Source organism: Rhagoletis zephyria, unplaced genomic scaffold (genome assembly GCF_001687245.7).
Source record: "Rhagoletis zephyria isolate East Lansing unplaced genomic scaffold, Rhagoletis_zephyria_1.1 Rzeph_scaffold_00223, whole genome shotgun sequence".
Classification (NCBI taxonomy): Eukaryota; Metazoa; Arthropoda; class Insecta; order Diptera; family Tephritidae; genus Rhagoletis; species Rhagoletis zephyria.
This window is the reverse complement of record NW_016157307.1, coordinates 322,299-345,617: the sequence shown is the minus strand read 5'-3', so window position 1 is coordinate 345,617 and position 23,319 is coordinate 322,299. Positions and strand designations below refer to the sequence as shown.

The 23,319-nt window shown below is 38.3% G+C and overlaps 3 protein-coding genes across 3 annotated transcripts; 1 reads left to right on the top strand and 2 right to left on the bottom strand.

The window, feature by feature from the left end:
- Positions 1-14,175: 14,175 nt before the first annotated feature.
- Positions 14,176-15,296, top strand: LOC108358231 (2-aminoethanethiol dioxygenase). Its single transcript, XM_017609436.1, has one exon. The coding sequence runs from the start codon at positions 14,269-14,271 to the stop codon at positions 15,034-15,036; it is 768 nt and encodes a 255-aa protein (XP_017464925.1). The 5' UTR covers positions 14,176-14,268; the 3' UTR covers positions 15,037-15,296.
- On the bottom strand, positions 15,098-17,895 carry Uba2 (Ubiquitin-like activating enzyme 2). Its single transcript, XM_017609435.1, has 4 exons — positions 17,616-17,895; positions 17,403-17,557; positions 17,055-17,342; positions 15,098-16,993 (listed from the first exon to the last, which is right to left on the bottom strand). The coding sequence occupies exons 1-4, from the start codon at positions 17,757-17,759 to the stop codon at positions 15,388-15,390; spliced, it is 2,193 nt and encodes a 730-aa protein (XP_017464924.1). The 5' UTR covers positions 17,760-17,895; the 3' UTR covers positions 15,098-15,387.
- Positions 17,896-21,735: 3,840 nt separating this feature from the next.
- On the bottom strand, positions 21,736-22,551 carry LOC108358205 (uncharacterized). The gene has a single exon (XM_017609393.1). It carries the CDS (start codon positions 22,549-22,551, stop codon positions 21,736-21,738), a length of 816 nt encoding a protein of 271 aa, XP_017464882.1.
- Positions 22,552-23,319: the final 768 nt, after the last annotated feature.

Here is a 23,319-nt window from a genome sequence, read left to right as displayed (position 1 = left end):
TGGTTTGGTTTATCAATACATATGTAGATGAATTACATACGTTAAAAAAAAAAAAATAAACAGAAAGACCAGTCATATACATGATACAAAAAAAGAAGGTAGTTTCACTTTTAACTTTTTGACATAAACTGTGCTTACTGACGTTTTTACTTTTCGTAAATTGTTGAGGTAGCACTGCCACCTAATCAAATAATTATTTTGGAAATTTTAATATTTTTTAAGGAATTTTTATTTCATTAAAAAGTAAGTTGTAACGCACGAGGTAAATATACTTACATGATTGTTCGTATTAAAAGAGTTTGGTTTCAATTGCTTTAAGAGCTTTAAGAAACTAAGTAGGATGTTGCTTTATTTCGGATTCTAGGGAAGCATAAACTTCTTTGTTATAACGCATGATGTATAGCTCCTCGTATCTGCATGCATACATTAGTTTTATTATGCGTCTACATTTATACATTTGTATATTTACACTAACAGACCCGGCGAACTTCGTTCCGCCCAAAATAAATTGAAACATTTTGGTCTAACATTTTCACCAACAGTTCACGTTCATGATTTTCAGTGGCGCATTTATCTTCTAATATGACGGTTTGGTGGTTGTCAGAAGGCATAGCAAAACTGTACATGTCTACAAAGAAACGTAATAGTTTCAGTGCGCTTGAAAGGCGCCACGCCCCCTTTTCAAATAGCCCCAATTTTCTCTAAGAGTATGGGATTGATTTCATATATCTCCATACCATGTTCGAGTAATCTACCATGGGAGGTGCCACGCCCCTTTTTCCAATAGCCCCAATTTTTCTTCATAACCATGCGACTGATTTTATATATCTTGTACATACCGAGTTGCAGTACTCTTCCATATACACATCCAGAGATATGCAGTATGAGAAATTCCGTTTGTATGGGAGGTGCCACGCCCCCTACACCTAGCGGTATGAAGTATACTCTACATCCGATTCTCATACGTACCATATATACACAAAAAATTACATAAAGATCGGTCGAGCCGTTTAGAAGGAGTTCGACCACTAACACCGTGACAGAAGATTTTTATATATTAGATAAGCACGATGCGAGAAGCATAGAAAAAATTTCGATGAAAAAAAATATTTTTACTCGGGTTCACAACTATCACATCTTTTCAGTTGGAACCAACAATACGCACCCACAAAATTTCATTGAAATCGGTTAAGCTCAAATTGGGCGCATCCGTTCCTCCGGTTGAAATCTTTCGCGGAAAAGTGCTCGCAACAAACAAACGATACTTTTGGACCAAAAGTTTTGGTAACGCTTTTTCAGTAACCATACACGCGGATATCCACTTTTCCCGTATATATGGTACCGCCGGGAGTCGAAAGAACTTTATGTTAGTTTTTTCGCAATTTCTTCTGTTATTTTTGCAGCTCCTAAATATGCAGCTCATCCTACTAAAAAACAATACAATAATTAACAAGAGTAAATGCATATTTTAAGTGAATACAATGTAATAGTCAACTTACCTTCCGTTTTATATTCACTATCGCTAAAAGTTTAAATTTCTTTTAAATAATTATATACATATGCATATATATATATTTTTTTTTAGTAATCAATCACTTTTTTACTTTTGTCACAGAATATGGTAGCTCGATTTCAAAAGAAAATGCCAAAAGCACAGTTTGCGTCAAATGGGAGCAATGGCGGTTAAGAAGAAGAAGTGAAACTACCGTTAAATATTTGTATCATGGTTATATATCAAAATACATATATATTTTTCTAAATTGAGGAGATATCTATGAGGGTAAAATCGGGGAATTTCATTTCCGAAATCGGGGAATCCGCAAAAATGAGTTGGCTACCATGGTACTCATATAACTGTTGGTACCCCCCCCCCATTCAATCGCTACTTTTGAACCGCTACTGCACCGACTCCTAGGTAGGTAGCTGCTCTATTAACCCGTGGTAGTGCACATTGTAGTGCAGAGTCGAGCCAGATAGCGAAAAACTACGACAGAGGGCGCCCATAAATCACGCAAGTGACTACTTTAGTAACTCCCGGTAGTGCAGGGAGAGCCGATGGTGACTACCGCCTAGGACATTGCCTTGTAAAAGTAATCGATAAAATACACTGCAAGCAGTCGGTCGGTAATTGATGGAGTTTATCACGTAGCTACCGATTCAGCAGTCCTGTAGTCGATCCACCGTACTGCAGGGTAGTTATAGAAAGATTATGCGGAATATTTACGGGCCTTTAAGCATTGGCGACGGCGAGTACCGCAGACGATGGAAGAATGAGCTGTAAGAGCTTTACAACAATACAGAACCGACGCTGCCGCTCTGAAAGCATTAAACGCGGATCCTGCTGCTGGTAGCAGAGCAAGGAGAAGGCCTTTTCTACGGTGGAAAACCAGGTTAAGAAGGACTTGGTTTTACTTGTCAATTCCAATTGGCTTCAGTTGCAACGAAGAGAAACCACTGGCGTGCTTTATTATTTAGACTCGATCAAAGTCGCTTAGGCAAACGCAACGCCAAACAAGAAGAAAAAGAAAAAAATTAACAGCTCAATAAAAAACGACTTTCGAATAAAACATCAAAATTCTTAAAGATTTCGTTTCGACAAACATAAATTCCTCGTATACATTCGTATGCATGCATGTATGTGCTTCCAATTAACTACATAATTCTCATGGGATAACAAAAATGGCGGTAACTCTTAAACGAAACTACATAATAAAAATTTATAATATAAAATGTATATATAAGTTTAAAATGACACCAAAAAAAAAGCACAAACATGTCAATATAAGTTTTGTGTCAGAGACTTTATGTCGTTAATGAAATCTTGTCTAATTTTATTTAGTTTGGTTAAGTACCATTTTGTGGTAGGCGGATATATACATATTTATTGAAGCAAAATTGAATTTACTTTTGGCAAATACTAAGTGCCTTGATAATTATCTTTTAATTTTTTTCAGTTATGTTTTTGTGTTGTAAATCTGCTTAAAATTCTCTGTTTGCTTTGATTGATTTTTTTTTTTTAATTTATGGACTTATAACTTGCTTTGCGCACACATCAAATTATGCACATGGGATAATTAAACAATCAATATACATACTACATACATACGAATATATGTACATGGTTTATAAGTATTTATGTAACATATATACTATGTACCCAGTCAAGTGTGGCAAATCGATTAAATCATATTGCCAATACCGCGGACACTATAATAGCTCTGCGTGCATGTTTATTAATGTAATCAAAACTTGCCTGAACCGAGCAAAAGCTCGACAAAAATACATCCAAAATCGGACTGATGGGAATGATTCTGTGTCATTTTAAAATCCTAGCTACGTCTTTGGGATATCAACTTCGATTTTTGTTTTGTAAACGAGACGATGCAAATTACTTTACTGTTATTTGATTTTATTTTCATTGCTTTGTTGTTGCAATAAAGAATTCTTTACAACAGCTGCGTTGATTGTCTGTTGTTAGTGTGTCTAGTACATATTGTACTTGCCCGGTTCAGGCACAGCGTGACTGATATTCATCATACATAATAGCTCCGATCCAGTACTGCATGAACTTACAGGATTTTACACGAACTTGCAGGAAGTTGCAGGAAAAATGTTCCCGTACTCCAAAATCCTCCAAAATCCTGTAAATGAGAGCGACTTTTGGAGAGTTGTGTAGAGAATGAAGTTGCAAGATTTTACCCGAACTTTTTCTTCTGGTAAAATCATGAAAAGTGTCAAGCAATCACTGGTTGACGTTTTTACAGGAAAAATGGTTTTTTTGTTCCCGTACTTTTTGTTGTTACTAACTTTTACCTCTCACTTCAGAGAGTAATTTTGCTGTTTGACAGTTTTAAAGGATTTACACGAAAAGTATTGGGTCAGAGCTATTATTAGCACCTTTTTGTTAATGGAGAGCTATTCTGGTCAAAGAAAAGATTTTTATTTTTAAAGGCGTGTGTGAATCGGTAACAAAGTTCTGTGGGGAGAGCTGGTGAATATAATATGTATACTATGGAGATACAGTTTTACCATTCTGCTGTGTTAAAATAAATCTTTTTTGATAGCAGTCAATTTTTGACAACCGCAGATTTATGCGGAATAAAATATCATAAATTGAAGTGAAATGAATATTTTAAGAAAACATCTTGATAACCATCATCTATCTAAGCTTTTAATCGGTTTAATTTTAATCAATTAAAGCTTTTCAAACATTAAAGAAATGTATTTGAAAGAAATATTTAATACAGCGCAATACTTCTTAATTTTGGCACCAGAAACTCCATTTCCTAATAAATATTTTATTGTTTGTGCTTAAATTTGTGGTAGAAAATTTATACATATCAACAATATTTGCGATTGTCAACATTTTCTATGCATTTGTCAAAAATTTCACTAGCCTCCTGATATAAGAGAAAAATGTTTTCTTACTTTTTCTTATATATGATATATTACAGAGTAAACTTATTATACATACATATTCATTTGTAATAATAATAATAATAATAATAATAATAATAATAATAATAATAATAATAATATAAAATAGCAAGTTGGGTAGCTGGCGAGGCATAGTCTCCAGTCTACTTTTGTGTGCGGCGGGCGCAAATTTATAGTATGTAATGACGCTCCCATCCTCGGTTTCAATTAGTGTTGGTTTTAATTTAATTTAATTTTTTATATCACTCACTTTAGCTTTTATAAGTTCCGAAGACTGAACGGCACAATTTAACTGATGAGGGCCGTGGGTTTTTCAAATATCCTGAAGCTTCATCTTTTAGTCGCAGTGGAACAACTTAAGCCACAAACATATTAGCATCTTTAGTAGTTTCATCGTCCACATTTATCCTTTGCTTATAGATGCTTTGTCCTGATGATCCATGACAGCCGCATTTATTTTTCAATGTTAGTCTCTCTAGCAGTGATTTCAACTTTTATTGAGAAACACTCTGCAATAGTCATCTAGATGTATGATTCATCAAGTTTCGGAGGTCGACTTCAGCTGATACTTCGGCTATTTTGGGATTAAGAGACGCTGCTTCATTCTTGGTTTGAGTAATTTGTTGGTATCTAGGAAGACGATTGGCATTATGTTGCAATAATGACTCACGCAATATTATATATTTTCCTTAGATAAACCAAGATCTAGAAACAGCGCCAAAGACTCTTCAGGAGTGTGTTTCCTAGGCGATACATTTGGTGGTGTGGGAATGCTATTTTGATCCTCATGAGTCACACTGGACTTGCTAACGCAACTGCTTCTGTTATATGAGACTTAACTTTTTCTTCGTCTTTTTTGTATTTCATAGATAATGCTTCTGAAACAAGATCAGTGGCTATAGTTTCAGTAACATCTGCTAGCTTCCTTTTTCTTGTGAAAGTCAGGCAATCGTCTATGGGTTTTGTTGCTATCCCTCCATTTCGATGGGTTGACCCGTTAGCCAGTTTTCATGCTGACTTACAAACATAGTAGTAGAACGATTAGCGACTTGCCATTTGGCTTTTATTTTGACATACATTAAATGATTTTTTTTCCTTCAGGTCTCCAGGCGTTGCGGAGTTGAAGCGCGCACTGCTTACCACTACACCACAGCGGCCGACCAGACCATTACTTCCTTGGTATTATAGGCTTTACTGTGGTATCAAAGATCCAGCATATAACTTAACGAAAAAGGCTCCATCTGTTAACATTTGTTTACCTGCGGCGGTATAAAGGCGGCAACGCCTTTTTGCGCTCAGAAAGTGGGGAAGAAACCCATGGTCTTTTTATATTTCCTAATGAAGAGCGAAAGTCCCGTCTGAGTATGATTAATGGCAAGTCTATTAGTTGCAGACTACGTGATCACTAAGGTCTCGATAAGGTCATAAACGTATCCAAACCAAAAGCAGGTCAAGCAGACGACAGTTCTATCACAGAGTATTCGAGTACGGTAGATAAAACTCACTAACTTTGTTTCGATCACAAGCTCAGCTATGTATCTGACAACCGGAGGTTGTTAAGACCCCACATTAGTGCCGAGAAATAGTCCCGCCGCGGAGTCTCTAGGTGCAAGCGCTTTTTCTATCCACAAGCGCCCTTGGCCAAGTCAACCAGCTTACCCAAGGGTTTTTAGTAAAAAAAAAATGGTTTCAAATGCTAGCAATCTGACCACTCTCCAAGCCGCGTGTATATGTATATCCGCACTTCTAGCATAAGTGGAAGTCAGCCTGCGACATAACACCTCGAAAGTCCTCTACTACTGACTAGGTAAACTTTAAGGGCGTGAATAAGCATAGTCAAGGCGACGGTTATTTAAAACACGCATCAAGCACATTTTTCCTTCGGCACTTGAAATTAGAAATAGCAATCAAAAATGTTCAGCAGCGTAATTTTAGCACTTTCGGGCATTTGTAATCCGCAAACCTGCTGTCAGTCACACAGTTAAGTACAATCGACACAAAATTAAAAATTAACAAGCAATATTGTTGAAAAGCAAACACGTTTGCTGCTTACACAAATTTATCATTTCTATCTTTACCAAATGCTCTCGCTCATTAAAGCATAAAAAATTAAGAGCAATTAAATGATTTTCAATATTAGCATTGAAATCGCCATAGAAGTGTGTGATTTATTTTTTTTTTTTTTTTTTGTATATGACAAAGTTTATATTTTCTTATTTTTGTTGTAATTAGGATCATTAGTTTTGGTTAAGCAAGTTATGGGAAAACAAATTCCCAATGTTGTTATTATACATGCATATGTATGTATGCATTATTGTATTTTTATTGTACACTAGTCATAAGTATTTTTTTAAGTTAAATATATGCAGTGGCGGATTTACGGGCGTGGTTTTCGGGTTCGAAAGGCCCTGGAGCACAGTACACATAAATGGCAAGAGAAAATCCAATTGTATGTATGCTTGGACTCCGTTGAATTCACCACTAATCGCTGGAGCTTCATTATATCCTTGGCCATAAAGGTATGAACCATCTATACCCACTTTCGAAAGATACATCTTGATGTTTCTTGGTAATTGTCCTTTTTTCATATTGGTGATAAATTTAAAAATCTAAAAACCCCCGTCGCCCCTTGTAGTAAAATCCTAGATCAGCCACTGTACATATGTATGTAAATTTTAATGAAGTGACAATATCCATTTTTATTTTCACTTTTATTTTAACATAGTTTGCTTAAAAGAAAAATTCAGATAAAAATAAAATATTTCACACAAAGAAGGTTTGTATTTTGTTTGTACATAAATCAAATATTAGTGGCATTGTGCTATTATAATAGCACGGCCGAGTAATCATAGTCGACTTATGTACAGTAGTCGAAAAAACTATAGCCGGACCAAATTTTGACAAGTTTTAAAATATTATTCTTTTGTTATTTAATTTTGGTTAGTTTTTTACAGTTCATTCTTTCACAACATCCGTATATATACAAGTTTAAATGTGTCAATCGATTGGGTATTTGCCGAAGTTTGGTGCAAATACCCAAATATTTTTTTTATCCCAATCACGACAAATGATTGGTTGAAAATTTTCAATAGAAGATTTCTGAAATGTACCAATTTTTTTACTAAAATAAAATGTGTCCCAATTTTTTTATTTTGTACCAATAGCCCAATATAAAAATATACAAATCTGTACAAATGGAACAATCTAGTAATACTGCCTTAAAATTGTATGCAGTTTTCCTAAAAATTTCGAGTTTTTTTAATTCTGAGTATTAAGGTTTGTAGCACATTGAATTCTAGTAGAACAAAGTACAAGTTTCAAATGGCTAAAAATTACGGTAGATTTTTTAGAACTTTTAAAATAACTCGAAATTTGAACGAAAGTTTATTGATTTTTTTTTAATATTACACAAGGTTGGAAATTTGGATTTACACGGGTTTTGTTAAAGAATGAACTATATTATTTATAAAAATGTAACAAAATTAATTAGCAACAAAAATAATACCTTAAAACTTGGCAAAAAGTGGTTCGGCAAAAATTTTTTGTCCACGCGCCCAATGTTAAGGAACTAAACTGTTTTCAGGTACTGTTCCAGTTACGAAAAATGTACTCCAAACGCGACTGCAAAATTAAAGTTGTTTGCTTGCTGGGAAGAGCCGCAGTTAAAAGTGTTTTACTGAGTTGATACCTTTAAGTATTGACCGATACTCGGTACCGATTTAAAAATTATCCAATTCTTTCGATACTCGGTACCCAAGTATTTAGGTCTTTAATAAGAGCGCATATATGCCAAAAATATGAAAAAACTGGTTTAGGGGAGCTCGCTTATCAAACGCCGAATGTAGGGGCCAAGAGAGCTTTTAATACTGATTTAAATGTAAAATGTATATACCGGTCCATCGCCATAATGCAGAGGAACTCTTACTTGTCTGAAGCATTTTTGCTTTAGGCGAATCGGACGATATTAACTCTGAAGGCCTGAGAGGCTTCCTCATCCGTCAAAGTATTTTTCTTGAACCATGGATCTACTAAGGTGAAAACTGATAAAATAATATTTCCCCCGAAATCTATTTTAAACAGACTAAACTCAACCCTAAACGCAGCCATTATAATAGCTCTTGGAGCATACAGGACTACACCTGTAACTAATATTAGATGCGAAGCTAAAATACTGCCAATAGAACTAAGCCATGAGATGGCTGTACATAAACTCTGCAAATCCATTTCAATTAACGACAACACCTTACTACCTAATTTGGCAGTAAAACTAAAGAAAATAAAAAAAGCCCCTAGAATTCCATCCATTCTTCACCAAATAAATTCAACAGCAAACGCATTAGACATTCCAATCAACTATAAGATTAGCAAACACTTTATATTTCCTCCTTGACTATTTCAACCTACTTCGATTAACCTCTCCCTACACCGATGGGCTGAAGCTACCACACCTACTGATATTTATATACAAGAGTTTCTTATTAAACAGGGTGACATGGTAAGCTATAGTATCATACTAGACCAAAAAACAGTTCTGACCACCCACTTGCCTAAATATGGGTCGAACTAGTCGGCGAAAACAATAGCCATTCATGAGGCCATTAAATTTGCCAATTACAGCCACGGAAAGTTTGCCATATGTACGGACTCGCTTTCGTCGTTAAAATCAATATCTAATTTAACTAATGATAACTTCTACGCCAACTCCATAAGAAACTTACTTTTAAAAAATAATAACCAAATTAAACTGATCTGGGTACCTGGCCATACAAAAATAACAGGCAACGAGATAGCCGACACAGTAGCAAAATTCGCACATAATCTACCACTTATAACTACGCCTAACATACTATATCCCGATATACTAAGCCACATAAAAGATATATTCAACGGACGACACCAAGAGTTATACGATAAAACGACTAACTGGTACGAACAAATAAACCCTAACATGAATAATATCTATGTATATATAAATACGCCACAAGAAAATTTTGCAATCCCTTTTGTGAAGGCACCGTTCGCTCGAGATCAATGAAACATACACCGATTTAAGGGATATAACTTCCTCTAATCCAGAAATGTTAATCCCTATATATAGGGGGCGTGGCATCTGACATATAGGCTAAAATGTGAAAACCACTATATCTCTAGAGCGAATTATGCTGGGGAACTGAAACTTAGCACAGATGCATAGATTGTGAATACCCTACTTACGGTGAAAAATGGTAGGTACTGGGAAAGGGGGCGTGGCACCTCCTATACAAACTGAAATTCTCTTATCGGTCATCTCTGTAACCACCTATGCTAACGTTCTGAAATCTGGCACAGCAACATATGTTGTCAATACCGTACTTACGGCGAAAAGTGGTAGATTTTGGAAAAGGGGCGTAGCACCGCCCATAAAAACTGAAATTCTCAAATCGCTTATCTCTGGAACCGCTTATGCTGACGTCCTGAAACTTGACACAGCAACATATGTTGTCAATACCGTACTTACGGCGAAAAGTGGTAGATTTTGGAAAAGGGGCGTAGCACCGCCCATAAAAACTGAAATTCTCAAATCGCTTATCTCTGGAACCGCTTATGCTGACGTCCTGAAACTTGACACAGCAACATATGTTGTCAATACCGTACTTACGGCGAAAAGTGGTAGATTTTGGAAAAGGGGCGTAGCACCGCCCATAAAAACTGAAATTCTCAAATCGCTTATCTCTGGAACCGCTTATGCTGACGTCCTGAAACTTGACACAGCAACATATGTTGTCAATACCGTACTTACGGCGAAAAGTGGTAGATTTTGGAAAAGGGGCGTAGCACCGCCCATAAAAACTGAAATTCTCAAATCGCTTATCTCTGGAACCGCTTATGCTGACGTCCTGAAACTTGACACAGCAACATATGTTGTCAATACCGTACTTACGGCGAAAAGTGGTAGATTTTGGAAAAGGGGCGTAGCACCGCCCATAAAAACTGAAATTCTCAAATCGCTTATCTCTGGAACCGCTTATGCTGACGTCCTGAAACTTGACACAGCAACATATGTTGTCAATACCGTACTTACGGTAAAAAGTGGTAGATTTTGGAAAAGGGGGCGTGGCACCGCCCATACAAAGCGAAATTCTCATATCGCTTATCTCTGGAACCGCTTATGCTGACGTCCTGAAACTTGACACAGCAACATATGTTGTCAATACCGTACTTACGGTAAAAAGTGGTAGATTTTGGAAAAGGGGGCGTGGCACCGCCCATACAAAGCGAAATTCTCATATCGCTTATCTCTGGAACCGCTTATGCTGACGTCCTGAAACTTGACACAGCAACATATGTTGTCAATACCGTACTTGCGGACTTATGCAGTCTGAATTGTTTGAAACATTAATCAGTGATGAACATCTTATTATTTCGAGAAAGTGGAGAATTTCGTTTACCTGGGAATCAGCATTAACACCGATATTAAAGTCAGCATCGAAATTCAACGTCATTCTTTTGCCAACAAGTTGTACTTTGGACTGAATAGGCAATTGAGGAGTAATGTCCTCTCTCGTCGTACGAAAACCACACTCTATAAGTCACTCATCATGCCCGTGTTGGTATATGACGCATAAGCATGGACAATGACAACATCCGATGAGACAGCTCCTGGAGTGTTCGAGAGACCTGTATGAGCTTTACAACGACATGGGCATAGTGCAGCGAATTAAAATATAGCGGCTCCGCTGGCTTGGCCATGTCGTTCGAATGGACTCCGACGAGCCAGCTCTGAAAGTATTGAATTGCGAACCCGCCGGTGTTAGCAGAGGAAGAGGGAGCCCCCTACTGTGATGGAAAGACCAAATAGAGAAGGACTTGGCTTCACTTGGCATTTACAACTGGCGTCAGTTGGCACAGAAGAGTAACGACTAGCGTGCTTTGTTGAATTCAGCCAAAATGGCTTAAGCGGTTACAGCGCCAAAAAAGAAGAAGAAGAAACGCATGCTTTTAAAACATTTGCATATCACCAAACAATGAACGCTTGACAGTGAATGCTTGGGCCACTTAATTAACATACTAACGACAAATAAATTAATATTTCATATCAATATCTGCATTATAAACGGTATTTCTTGCCCACACTTGATTAAAAATGAAAAATATTTCACATAATTTTATGTATTTACAACAGCTGACGAGCGACGCACGCGAAAGATGACAGTTGGCCATATTTTTGCTTTGTGCTGGCGTGAGCGTTGCCGAATATTGGCTATGTGGACGGCTGCATTTGAATTCATGTATTCATAGTCAGCTGTTGAAGTGACGCCAACGCCAACGCAACGCCAAAGTTCTATGTGGACGGGCCTTAATTCACTTGCAAGTTTTCAAGTGTGTTCAATAACTTTTTCTGCTAGTTTTCTCTTCTTCTCAATTTTACGCTCTATTTTGCTTTTACGCTCGCGCTGCAATTTTTTACTTTTTCTTTTACAAACCTAATAACTCTGATCCAGTACTCCTTGAACTTACAGGTTTTTACACGAACTTGCAGGAAGTTGCAGGAAAAATGTTCCCGTATTCCAAAATCCTTTAAATGAGAGCGACTTTTGGAGAGTTGTGTAGAGAATGAAGTTGCAAGATTTTACCCGAACTTTTTGTCTTCTGGTAAAAGTTGCGTTCCTTATCTCCCAGAAATAGTCAGAAAAAGTCCGAAGTAGTCAGATTTAGTCCAAAAAGCATTCCTTAACTCGAAAATGACAGCAAAAATGAGAGAGCAACACTCAGTGAGAGTGACTCTCTTCAGTCCGAATTAGTCAGATTTAGTCAGAGGAATTTTTGCTGGCAAAATCTTGAAAAGTGTCAAACTCAACTGAATTTAAATTAACGGAAATTAAAGAATACGCAAAAAGTGAGAATAATCTAAAAAGTAAATTGAATTTGGAAGGAGGCAAAAAATAATTGATATAGCAAGTGTTTATTCTGCTTGTGCTTGTGTGAATGTGTTTTGTACATACAGTTCTATTCTTATTTGACGTTAGTTTTGTTGTTGCCATTCTTTGGATTAAAAATTTGTTTTTTTGCGTTCCTTTCTNGCTGTTGAAGTGACGCCAACGCCAACGCAACGCCAAAGTTCTATGTGGACGGGCCTTAATTCACTTGCAAGTTTTCAAGTGTGTTCAATAACTTTTTCTGCTAGTTTTCTCTTCTTCTCAATTTTACGCTCTATTTTGCTTTTACGCTCGCGCTGCAATTTTTTACTTTTTCTTTTACAAACCTAATAACTCTGATCCAGTACTCCTTGAACTTACAGGTTTTTACACGAACTTGCAGGAAGTTGCAGGAAAAATGTTCCCGTATTCCAAAATCCTTTAAATGAGAGCGACTTTTGGAGAGTTGTGTAGAGAATGAAGTTGCAAGATTTTACCCGAACTTTTTGTCTTCTGGTAAAAGTTGCGTTCCTTATCTCCCAGAAATAGTCAGAAAAAGTCCGAAGTAGTCAGATTTAGTCCAAAAAGCATTCCTTAACTCGAAAATGACAGCAAAAATGAGAGAGCAACACTCAGTGAGAGTGACTCTCTTCAGTCCGAATTAGTCAGATTTAGTCAGAGGAATTTTTGCTGGCAAAATCTTGAAAAGTGTCAAACTCAACTGAATTTAAATTAACGGAAATTAAAGAATACGCAAAAAGTGAGAATAATCTAAAAAGTAAATTGAATTTGGAAGGAGGCAAAAAATAATTGATATAGCAAGTGTTTATTCTGCTTGTGCTTGTGTGAATGTGTTTTGTACATACAGTTCTATTCTTATTTGACGTTAGTTTTGTTGTTGCCATTCTTTGGATTAAAAATTTGTTTTTTTGCGTTCCTTTCTTTTTCCTGTTATTCTCTTTTAGTGAGCTCATTTTGCTTACGCTCTGGCATTTTGACTTTTCAGATTTTAGTCCAAAAAGATAAGGAATGAACCTAAAATGATGAAAAGTGTCAAGCAATCACTGGTTGACGTTTTTACAGTAAAAATTGTTTTTTTTTTTTGGTTCCCGTACTTTTTGTTGTTACTCACTTTTTACTCTCACTTCAGAGAGTAATTTTGCTGTTTGACAGTTTTACAGGATTTCTCACGAAAAGTATTAGATCAGAGCTAAAATATATAAGCACACATAGAATAAAACAGTACAAGTTATCGTAGTTATTCACAAACAGTTAAGCCTTTTTTCATTGTTTCCTTTTATGTTGATTATCGAATAACCTGGGCGGGGACAAATATTTGTATATGAAGTAGGTATAATACATCAAAGATATACCGTTCGGCAAAGAAGACAAAACAGATTACAATAATAAAAACAACGCGTCTAATGGTGGTTCATTATTTGGACCGTACAATGCTGTTTTTGACTTTTCGCTTTTACCACCGAAAAAATAATTTGAGAAGTGGAGAAAAATAGCTTTTTGTTTGGAAATTACCCATATGTATGTGATAGAAATGCTTTACGAAATATACTCCAAAGTATGAATTTTATATGTTATTAAAAAAGACTCTGTCCTTATTATCGCTGTATAATTAATGACATTTGTTAATTCTTTTGATAATAAAAATTAAAATGAAGTGCCATAAATAGTAATGTTATTTCGGGGAATACCATTGAAAATAGGGGAATTTTTTGAGGAATTTGGGGATTTAGTCCTAATAGAGCAGGCATCCCTATTGGAAAGTGCGTAAATTTGTTTTGATTAGCAGCACTGTATACAACTAAAACAATGAACAGATGTTTTTGACTTCAGGAAAAGTATCACGGGCAAAGTTTTATTTATCGTTAGTTAACATTCCATAACTGGGACATTTGTTTCAATTATAAAGTTGCTGAGGATGTCCTCGTTGTTTGTCAATGTGCTTCGACAAGCATTCAAAACATTCGATCAAACTAATCATGCTACTTTCAATGTTAATTTTGCGTTGCTAAAGGAACTAACTGAACAGCTCACATTTCGTGATATCCATATCCAGCCTCAACAATTTGAAGCGGTATTCAAAAGACCCGGACGAGCGCCATGCACTTATGTGCATATTTTCGAGAACGATATGGTGTCCATGAGCGTATTTGTTATGCGGGAAGGGTATACGATGCCTCTTCACGATCATCCATGTATGCATGGTCTTCTACGCGGAATCTTCGGAAAGCTAAAACTTCAGTGCTATACCAAACAGCCGTTAAGCCCTAATGAACCTCTATATGATCGAAGCGCAAGAGAGGTTTATGTTCATCCAAACGAACCAAAGGTCGTAGATCCAAGTACAGAATCTGCTGTTCTAACACCTAACGACAGTAATTATCATGAATTAACAGCAGTTGGCGGTATGGCTGCGTTCTTCGATATACTAAGTCCTCCGTACGAAGCTGATATACCACAATATGGAAGTCGACGTTGTCGTTTCTACCGTGTAGCAGGTACTCCAAGATTGACCACCGTCGTAAAAGATGGTGGATTACTTGGAAAGAAGACAGAGCAAATACCTTTAATATGCCTGGAACGTATTCCAACCCCCCTAAGTTATTATTGTGATACAGCCGATCCATCGGAAGAGGTAATTCAATGCACTTACCTATGCTCAGTCGAGGCATATAGTTCAACATAAGGAAAGACCGAAGGATAACGCCAAATTTTAATTTAACGTAGAAGTAAATATATTTAAGTAGTTGATGTTGTGATTATGTTTTATATTTTCGTACGGAATTACATATTTTTGTTTTAATAGGATCTAAAATCCTGTCTATGTCATCAGGCTTATCAAGTGTGTAACTATTAAAGTGCTGACAGATGACGTAATGAATGGTTTTAAATTTTAGAATAAGTATGAAAATTAATAAAGCATGACGATTTGATTCAAAAACCTAATGCTTAATGTATTACTGTATGTAGTTAATACCAGGGTATTAATAACTCAATACCTTGATAAGTAAATAATATCAAAATTATTGTAGTTTTTTCAATCGATATTTATGACCTCTGATGTATTCAAATCTTTAGGCGGTGAGCTGCGAAAACGCTTGGACTTAGTTGGACCGTCTATTTCCTCATCGTCTGAGTCCTTAATCTCGGTTACCTCATCATCAGTCAGTGGAGATGGTTTGCGTTTGTTACTAAGCTTAGGTACCGTTGCTCCTTTCACAGGGCTGGTAACAGTTAACTTATCAGTCGCTGCAACAACTTTATCCTCGACGGTACATACATCGTCATCTTCAATCAAGGATAAATCCTCGTCGTTTTCAAACTCTTCTGCCACGCGACTTTTCTTATCAGTCGCTGCAACAACTTTATCTTCTGCGTTACATTCATCGTCATCTTCAATTAAGCATAAATCGTCGTCGTCTTCTACAACTTCTGTTATGCGACTTTTTTTGGATGTAGATGGGCCATCTTCGGCCTCTTCCTCACCTGTTGATTCAGCTTTCTTATTTCCATTACTTTCCGCTAATATTGGTTCAATTTCTTTCGCTTTTATTTGGTTGCTTTCAGAAGCTACTTCGAATAAACTCTCATCGCGTTCTGCATCAAAATGTATTACGACAACGTCGAGCTCGTAGTTTTGGAAGAAATCGTCACACTTGAGAATTACACCATCAACGATGCCCAGTTCAGACATTAATTTGTCCTCATTACACTCCGTTTCGCCTTCTTCGGAAGAAATAACCACAATGCCCTTATTAGGCTCAACAACGTCCGGATTCACCATATTCAAAGTTTTAATAAGGACATCATCACGGAAATCTTTAATTCGCATTTTTTTCGTATCTATGCGAATGTGAACAGCTGGTTCAGAAGAACAAACTATACATTTCGGATTCGGAGCCGTAAGGATCTTTTCCGGGACCAGCAACTGCTGACGAGGGTTCTGACGTAAGCGCATATACACGGACTTGCATTTTTCGAGTTGTCCTTGCAAAACTTTAAATGCCTGCAAAACTACGACACCAGCAGTTATTGCGTTAGTCGTTGCAATAGCTGGAATAATATTGCCAGCCATAGATTTAATTTCAAAACGTGATTTGCGCCCAATTTCAAAAATGTATGCACGTATATTCGCACAAGCAGCTACAAAATCCATAGCAGGTTGATCATCTTTGTCCCAGACAAGTGCTTCGCCGTCATTAAGCTTGAGGTAGCTGGTTTTTAATTTCTTTATGCAATCTGCAAATACAGTGGAACATTCTGCTAAAGACCAAACTTTATGATAATGTTGCGTAGTATCCTTTGGAGCATCCGCTGATATATCATTTTCCGCATTATCCTTCTTTACCAATACGCTATCCCATTTTAAAGGTGTTGGCGCTTTACGTTCCTTCCACAGATTAGACATAGATAACAAGTATTTTATATCATCATAGAAGAACTTGTTAAAAAGTGTAGCCGCATCATAGTCAGCTTCCTTTGCCCACTGACGTGTATTTACTCGAACTATATTACCAGACTCATTCTCTGGTATATTGTCATCCATTTTTACTTCCTGTTCACCATCGCCGGCAGTATTACCTTCAGGATCCGCCATGTCTGGCGAAATATCCTCATCTTCAACACTTTCGCCAAACAACTGACTGGAATGATACAAATAAGATAATACCTATTGTAATATTTACAATGTAAAATTTGTCTTACTTGAAAAGATGTTTGGCCCAAACGATGCAGTGAATAGGCTCAGAAGGAGTGTTCCGAATAGTACAACCGGGAAATGTCTTTTGTTTTGCCTTTGGGGTGCATTCATAGCATTGAGTTAATCCTTTTTTTATCAATTCCACCTGGCCATTATAACCAGCGGTACCACTCTCAATAAGTGGAACTTCTGCATGTAGGCACATGCGATTAACGTGGTTACGTGCTGCCCGATTATCGAGGGCATTTAGTACAATGTCGAACTTTTTGAAGAAATTAACCCCATAGTCCGTTCTAGAAAAAAATTGTAGGAAACTTGTTATAGGCTTTAGTTAATTACAACTTCTTACTTACGCCATAATACTGTCATGATAAGCTTGAATTTTCACATCTGGATTAAATTGAAGTGCACTTTCACGCGCCACCTGAGCCTTGGATTTACCCACATGTTCTCGATGAAATAAAAATTGACGGTTTAGGTTGCTCAAATCAATTGTGTCTAAATCAATCTGTTAGTAAAAGAGAATTTATTATGAAAAGTTGATGCTCAATAGATATATAACTTACTATTTCGATATCTGGAAATCCGGAGAGTACCAAATTCTTCAGTATCTCGCAACCAATTCCGCCGGCTCCGACAACCAATATCTTAGATTTTCTAATTTTCTCCTGCAAAGTATTCGCAAATACACCATTCAAAGCTGCAGCCATTTTCACTTGCTTTTCTACCGAATTGTGTATGACTTGATATAATTATTTTTTGCACACGATGCGAATTCGGTTTGATTTAATAACCTCCTCTGAAAAAGACGCTGCTGGATGTGCTGTCTTTATTTTTTTGCAACAGTGATGCCGGACTTTTTCATTTTGAAATAGCGATATTATTTATTTAAAAAATTATCAGTCGATTACCAACTATGATCAACATTAACTTAGGGCGTGCTTTCACTTAGCGACATGACACACAAACATCACCGGCAATGGCATACATCAAGATGGCCAACCGTTGAGCTATGGAAAAACTAAACAGAACAGAATAGTACTTTTTCCGCTGATTTCAGCTATATAAATATTATTTGGCGCAATTTAAAAGTAACGAAGATATAAGAAGTTAAAAAATGTTGGACATATTAAAATAATAATATTTTCTAAACTACGTAACCAATTAAAAAGACAATAATGTCAACATAAAGACAATTATTTTATCTTCAATTTTATCTCCTTACAATGATGTATAAAATGTGCATGCTTGTTTATATATTTAAGCCAAAAATATTAAAAACCCGAAAAAAATTTTATAAGTTGTTCATAAAATAACCTTTTTTATAAAAGGTGCATAATCAATGCTAAAAAAATAATATTATTTTAAAAGTGACAGTTCTTACCTTTAATTTGATATACATATGTATAGAACTCAATTCTATATTCTTTATTATAAAATTTAATCAAATACAATTCTCTCAATAGAATTGCGTTGCAACCAAAAGATGTCTAATGAAAATTGTGTATCTATCTTTTCGTGAAGTTAGCTGACGTGCATCGGTTAAAATTTAAAATTGACGTTTCTTCATCTCGCTCAGTGTTGCCACCTGAGTGTATTACCGCACCAGTGTAAGGGCTAGTCCCTACACCACCCCCTTTCCAGAAAAAGCGTCAAGAAAAGGGAGTTCTTTCCATGTTCCGGATCTATTTATAGCTGCCAATTCATCTTTAGGAAAATACGCCGGTTTGAGTCGATCAATAGATACTGTAACTTGCTTCGATCCGATGAGTATAGTGTACGTCTTCGGATGCCTGTGTACCACAAGATATGGTCCGTCATAAGGAGCCTTCAACGGTTTATGGATGGTGTCGTCCCGTAGAAATACGTGACTACAAAAACGCAAGTCCTTGGGCACGTAAACTGCAGGCCTTCCTTGCTGTGAAGTTTGCACCGGGTTCATGTTCTCGAAATGTTGTCGTAGTTCCCTCAAAAAACTCTGCTCATCCACGGCCGTATTCTCTGTGGTATCCAAAAACTCACTGGGAAGTCGGATCGTCTGGCCATAAAGCATTTCCGCGACAGATGCGCCCAACTCCTCCTTCACAGCCGTTCGCAAACCCAGTAGAACAATCGGTAATGCGTCCACCCAGTTGGCGTCGGCCGAATGGCACCTGAGCGCGGCCTTCAGAACCCGATGCCATCTTTCCACCAGGCCATTTGCTTGTGGATGGTAGCTGGTAGTATGTACGTGCTTCACTCCCAGCAGTTTCGCTAGCTGTTGGAACAAGGCGCTTTCAAACTGCCGGCCCTGATCCGTGGTGATGTACCTCGGTGTACCAAAACGGCTTATCCAGCCATTGAGTAACTCTCTGGCGACAGTTTCAGCTGTCATGTTCTCCAACGGGATAACCTCTATCCATCTAGAGAATCTGTCTACACACGTTAGGCAATACGTATACCCCCTAGAAGGCGTAAAAGGTCCAACAATATCCACATTAATGTGTTCGAATCGCTTGGCAGGGACCGTAAATGTTTGCAGTTCCCCTTTTGTATGTCGTGCAACCTTGCAACGCTGGCATGCTAAGCAGCTACGCACCCGTGCCCGTAAATCACTGCTCATCTTCTTCCACACAAAACTCTTGGAAACTAACTTGATGGTTGCGCGTGCCCCCGGGTGTGCTAACCCGTGATTGGCATTGAACACCACCTGTCGCAGGCTCTCGGGAATATAGGGGCGGTATGTGCCAGTTGAATCATCACAAATTATATCAATGTCCGTATCTGGATGACGACAACGTACCAGGTGCAAGGCAGTAGACTCGCCTTTTAGCAGCTCTTGTAACTCGCCGCTTTTATTTTGTTCGTCGCGTAGATGCTGCAGGTCGATTGGTGATGGAATAGCGAACGTTTCTATCCTTGAGAGCATATCGGCTACGATGTTATCAGTCCCTTTAATGTGCCTGATGTCCGACGAAAACTGACTTATGAAATTTAACTGTCGCGTTTGTCGTGGTGACAGCTTTTCCCATTTTTGGTCAAAAGCGTGTATAAGCGGTTTATGATCGGTGAAAATTATAAAATTCGTTCCCTCTAAAAAGTAGCGAAAGTGTCGGACTGCTTTATAAATGGCGAGTAACTCGCGATCGTAAGCGCTGTATCGTTGTTCGGCCGGAGTAAATTTCTGCGAGTAGAACCCCAAAGGTAACCATTCGTCACCGACTCGTTGCTGGAGCACAGCCCCTACCGCGATATCCGATGCGTCTGCCATTACAGCAATGGTGGCGCCTCGCAACGGAAAAGCAAGTAGTGTTGCTTCGGCCAATTGTTTTTTTAAGTTTTCAAACGCGTTTTCTGCTTCCGTTGTCCAGCTTATCACGGTCTTGTCACGCTTCTTACACGGCCCCATCAATTTATGAAGAGGTGCCTCAGTGGCAGCCGCATGCGGCAAAAATCGCCGATAAAAATTTACCGCGCCTAAAAAACTTCTAAGCTCGTGGATTTCTTTCGGTTTTTTAAAATCCAGAATAGCTTTTACTTTGTGAGGAAGAGGTTTGACACCGCTTGACGACACGAGATGGCCTAGGAATTCCACCTCTGCTTTACCTAGCTGACACTTCTCCGCATTTATGATCAAGCCATTCTCACGATAGCGTTTGAACAGTACCTCCAGGTGTTGCGCATGTTCCTCGGGCGAAGAAGATGCCACCAATACATCATCCAAATACGGGAATACAAATGACAGTCCTCTGACTGCTTCGTCTATGAAGCGTTGGAATGTCTGAGCGGCGTTTCTCAGGCCAAACGTCATGAATTTAAATTCAAACAGCCCAAATGGGGTGAGTATAGCCGTCTTCGGCACGTCCGTCGGATGCACCGGAATCTGGTGATAAGCCTTTCTGCAATCAATCACGGAAAATATCGTTTTACCGTGTAAATCACTACCAAAGTCCTGAATATGGCGCACAGGGTAGCTATCTGGGATTGTAACAGCGTTCAGGCGTCGATAATCGCCACATGGGCGCCAAGAACCATTCGACTTTCTCACCATGTGCAACGGGCTGGCCCATTGACTTTTCGAGCGCTGACAAATTCCACGATCTAACAGGTACTCAAACTCCCTTTTTGCGATTTCCAATTTTTCTGGGGAAAGACGACGTACTTTCTGCACGACGGGTGCACCTCTTGTCTCTATATAGTGTTGTACTGCCGTTTGGGTTTTCTTGGGCTGAGCCGCATCGCTGGTGAGGTCAGGAAAACGTGCTAAAATGCGTTGAAATGCATCGGTCTCTCTTAATGAGATAATGCTGCGTGTTAGTTTCATTATCTGACAGACGGTCTGCGAATTCGTTGTACGGTGTATGATTGCCTTGCTTTTTACATCTACCAATATATTGTAATATTGTAAAAAATCGGCACCCAATATCGGATATGCTACGTCAGCAATAATAAAAACCCAAGAGAATGTTTGCTGTAAACCTAAATCTAAAGTAATGCGTTTCTTACCATAGGTGTTGATAAAAGTATTGTTAGCAGCTACTAACTTCGTAGTAGTAATCTGCGTATTGTCGCCACTGTGCTTGGGCATTACAGACACTTCGGCGCCGGTGTCGATTAAAAATCTTAATGATGTATTTTTGTCTCGCACGTAAAGGCGGCACGAGCTGGTGTTAGCCTCCGTTGTGGCCGCTTTAAACGGAGGGCTAACTAGTTTTCCGCGCGTTGTTGACGATAAGTACAAGGCGAGCGGCACCTGGTTGCGCTGTCGCCAAACGTACGGTGATACCAACAAAGAGTGTCCTGTTTCGGCGTAGATGCGCCCTGCCGAGAACTAACAGGTCGTTGCGAATGAGACACGTTATTCGTGTAGCTCCGGTCGCTGCGGACGAAGTTGCGTTGATTATTGCGTGTGAGGCGATCTAGCCTGTTCGTCAAGTCGGAGATAGCAGCTTGCATGCCGTCATCCGGTACCTTGACCACATTAACATCAACATTTGTTGCAGAAATTTCCATTATAGTGTCAGCTTTCAAAGCCAATTCTTCGATGCTGCCATCGAACGTTGCTAAAATTTGCTGGATATTAGTTGGTAAACGTTGTAACCAAAGCGATTTCAAAACTTCCTTGTCAATGTGTTGATCAGCCAAGTCTTTCATTTCTCGCAGCAAAGTTGTGGCTTTTTTGTCTCCCAATCTGCACCCTTCAAATAATCGTTTCAAGCGTTTCTCTTTTGACTCCCCAAACTCCGTAATCAACCGCTCTTTCAGGAGCTCGTACTTCCCTGAAGCCGGCGGTGACGTAATTATGTCGCTAGCATGTGCCAACACCGCCGAATCAATTTCTGCCACTACAGTGTAGTACTTGGTCTCGTCAGTGGAGATTCCTGCACGTACAAACTGCGCCTCAACCTGCGCGAACCACAGCCGGGGATTTGGCTTCCAAAACGGTGGCGGCTTAAGGGCGAGCCGTGCCACATGAACTGGAGTAGCCGCGTCTTCGAATCGGTCATTACCATCGTCGCTCATCTTGTGTTTCTTGCGGGGTCACCAATTATAGAACTAAATTCTATATTCTTTATTATAAAATTTAATCAAATACAATTCTCTCAATACAATTGCGTTGCAACCAAAAGATGTCTAATGAAAATTGTGTATCTATCTTTTCGTGAAGTTAGCTGACGTGCATCGGTTAAAATTTAAAATTGACGTTTCTTCATCTCGCTCAGTGTTGCCACCTGAGTGTATTACCGCACCAGTGTAAGGGCTAGTCCCTACATATGTATTATATTACCGGCTATCTTCACGTGCTAGAAAATCTCGCTTGCTTAACGACGCATGATCTCGCATGCTATCAACTATCACTTTTGTTGTTGGAAAGTTTATTTTCTCATTTCGCTGAATTCTTCAGAGTAGCAATATCGTTTATTTTGGTGGGAAATAAAAATTTAGCCTGCAAAGCTCTAACCTTATATTTTGGCGACATTTTCAAATGAAAAAGAATGCCGTGATATGCCCAGTCAACAAAACTCTATTTCGCTTGCGAGAGAAAAAAGCAGAACGCGAGCGAGATTTCCAAGCATGTGAAGACGGCCGGTATAATTAGGTACTGCTGCGCAGTGACAACTTCTTTTTTCACGAACTTCTGCTTTATGAAATAAAGGAAAAGCTCAAGATCAATGTATGTATGCCATACCAAGAATCTTACTGCCCGTCTCCACAGGATAAAGTTTATATCTTGATACATATGCAAGAATATAAATAGCCAATGGAGGCCGCTCATTGCTCTTCAAGAGC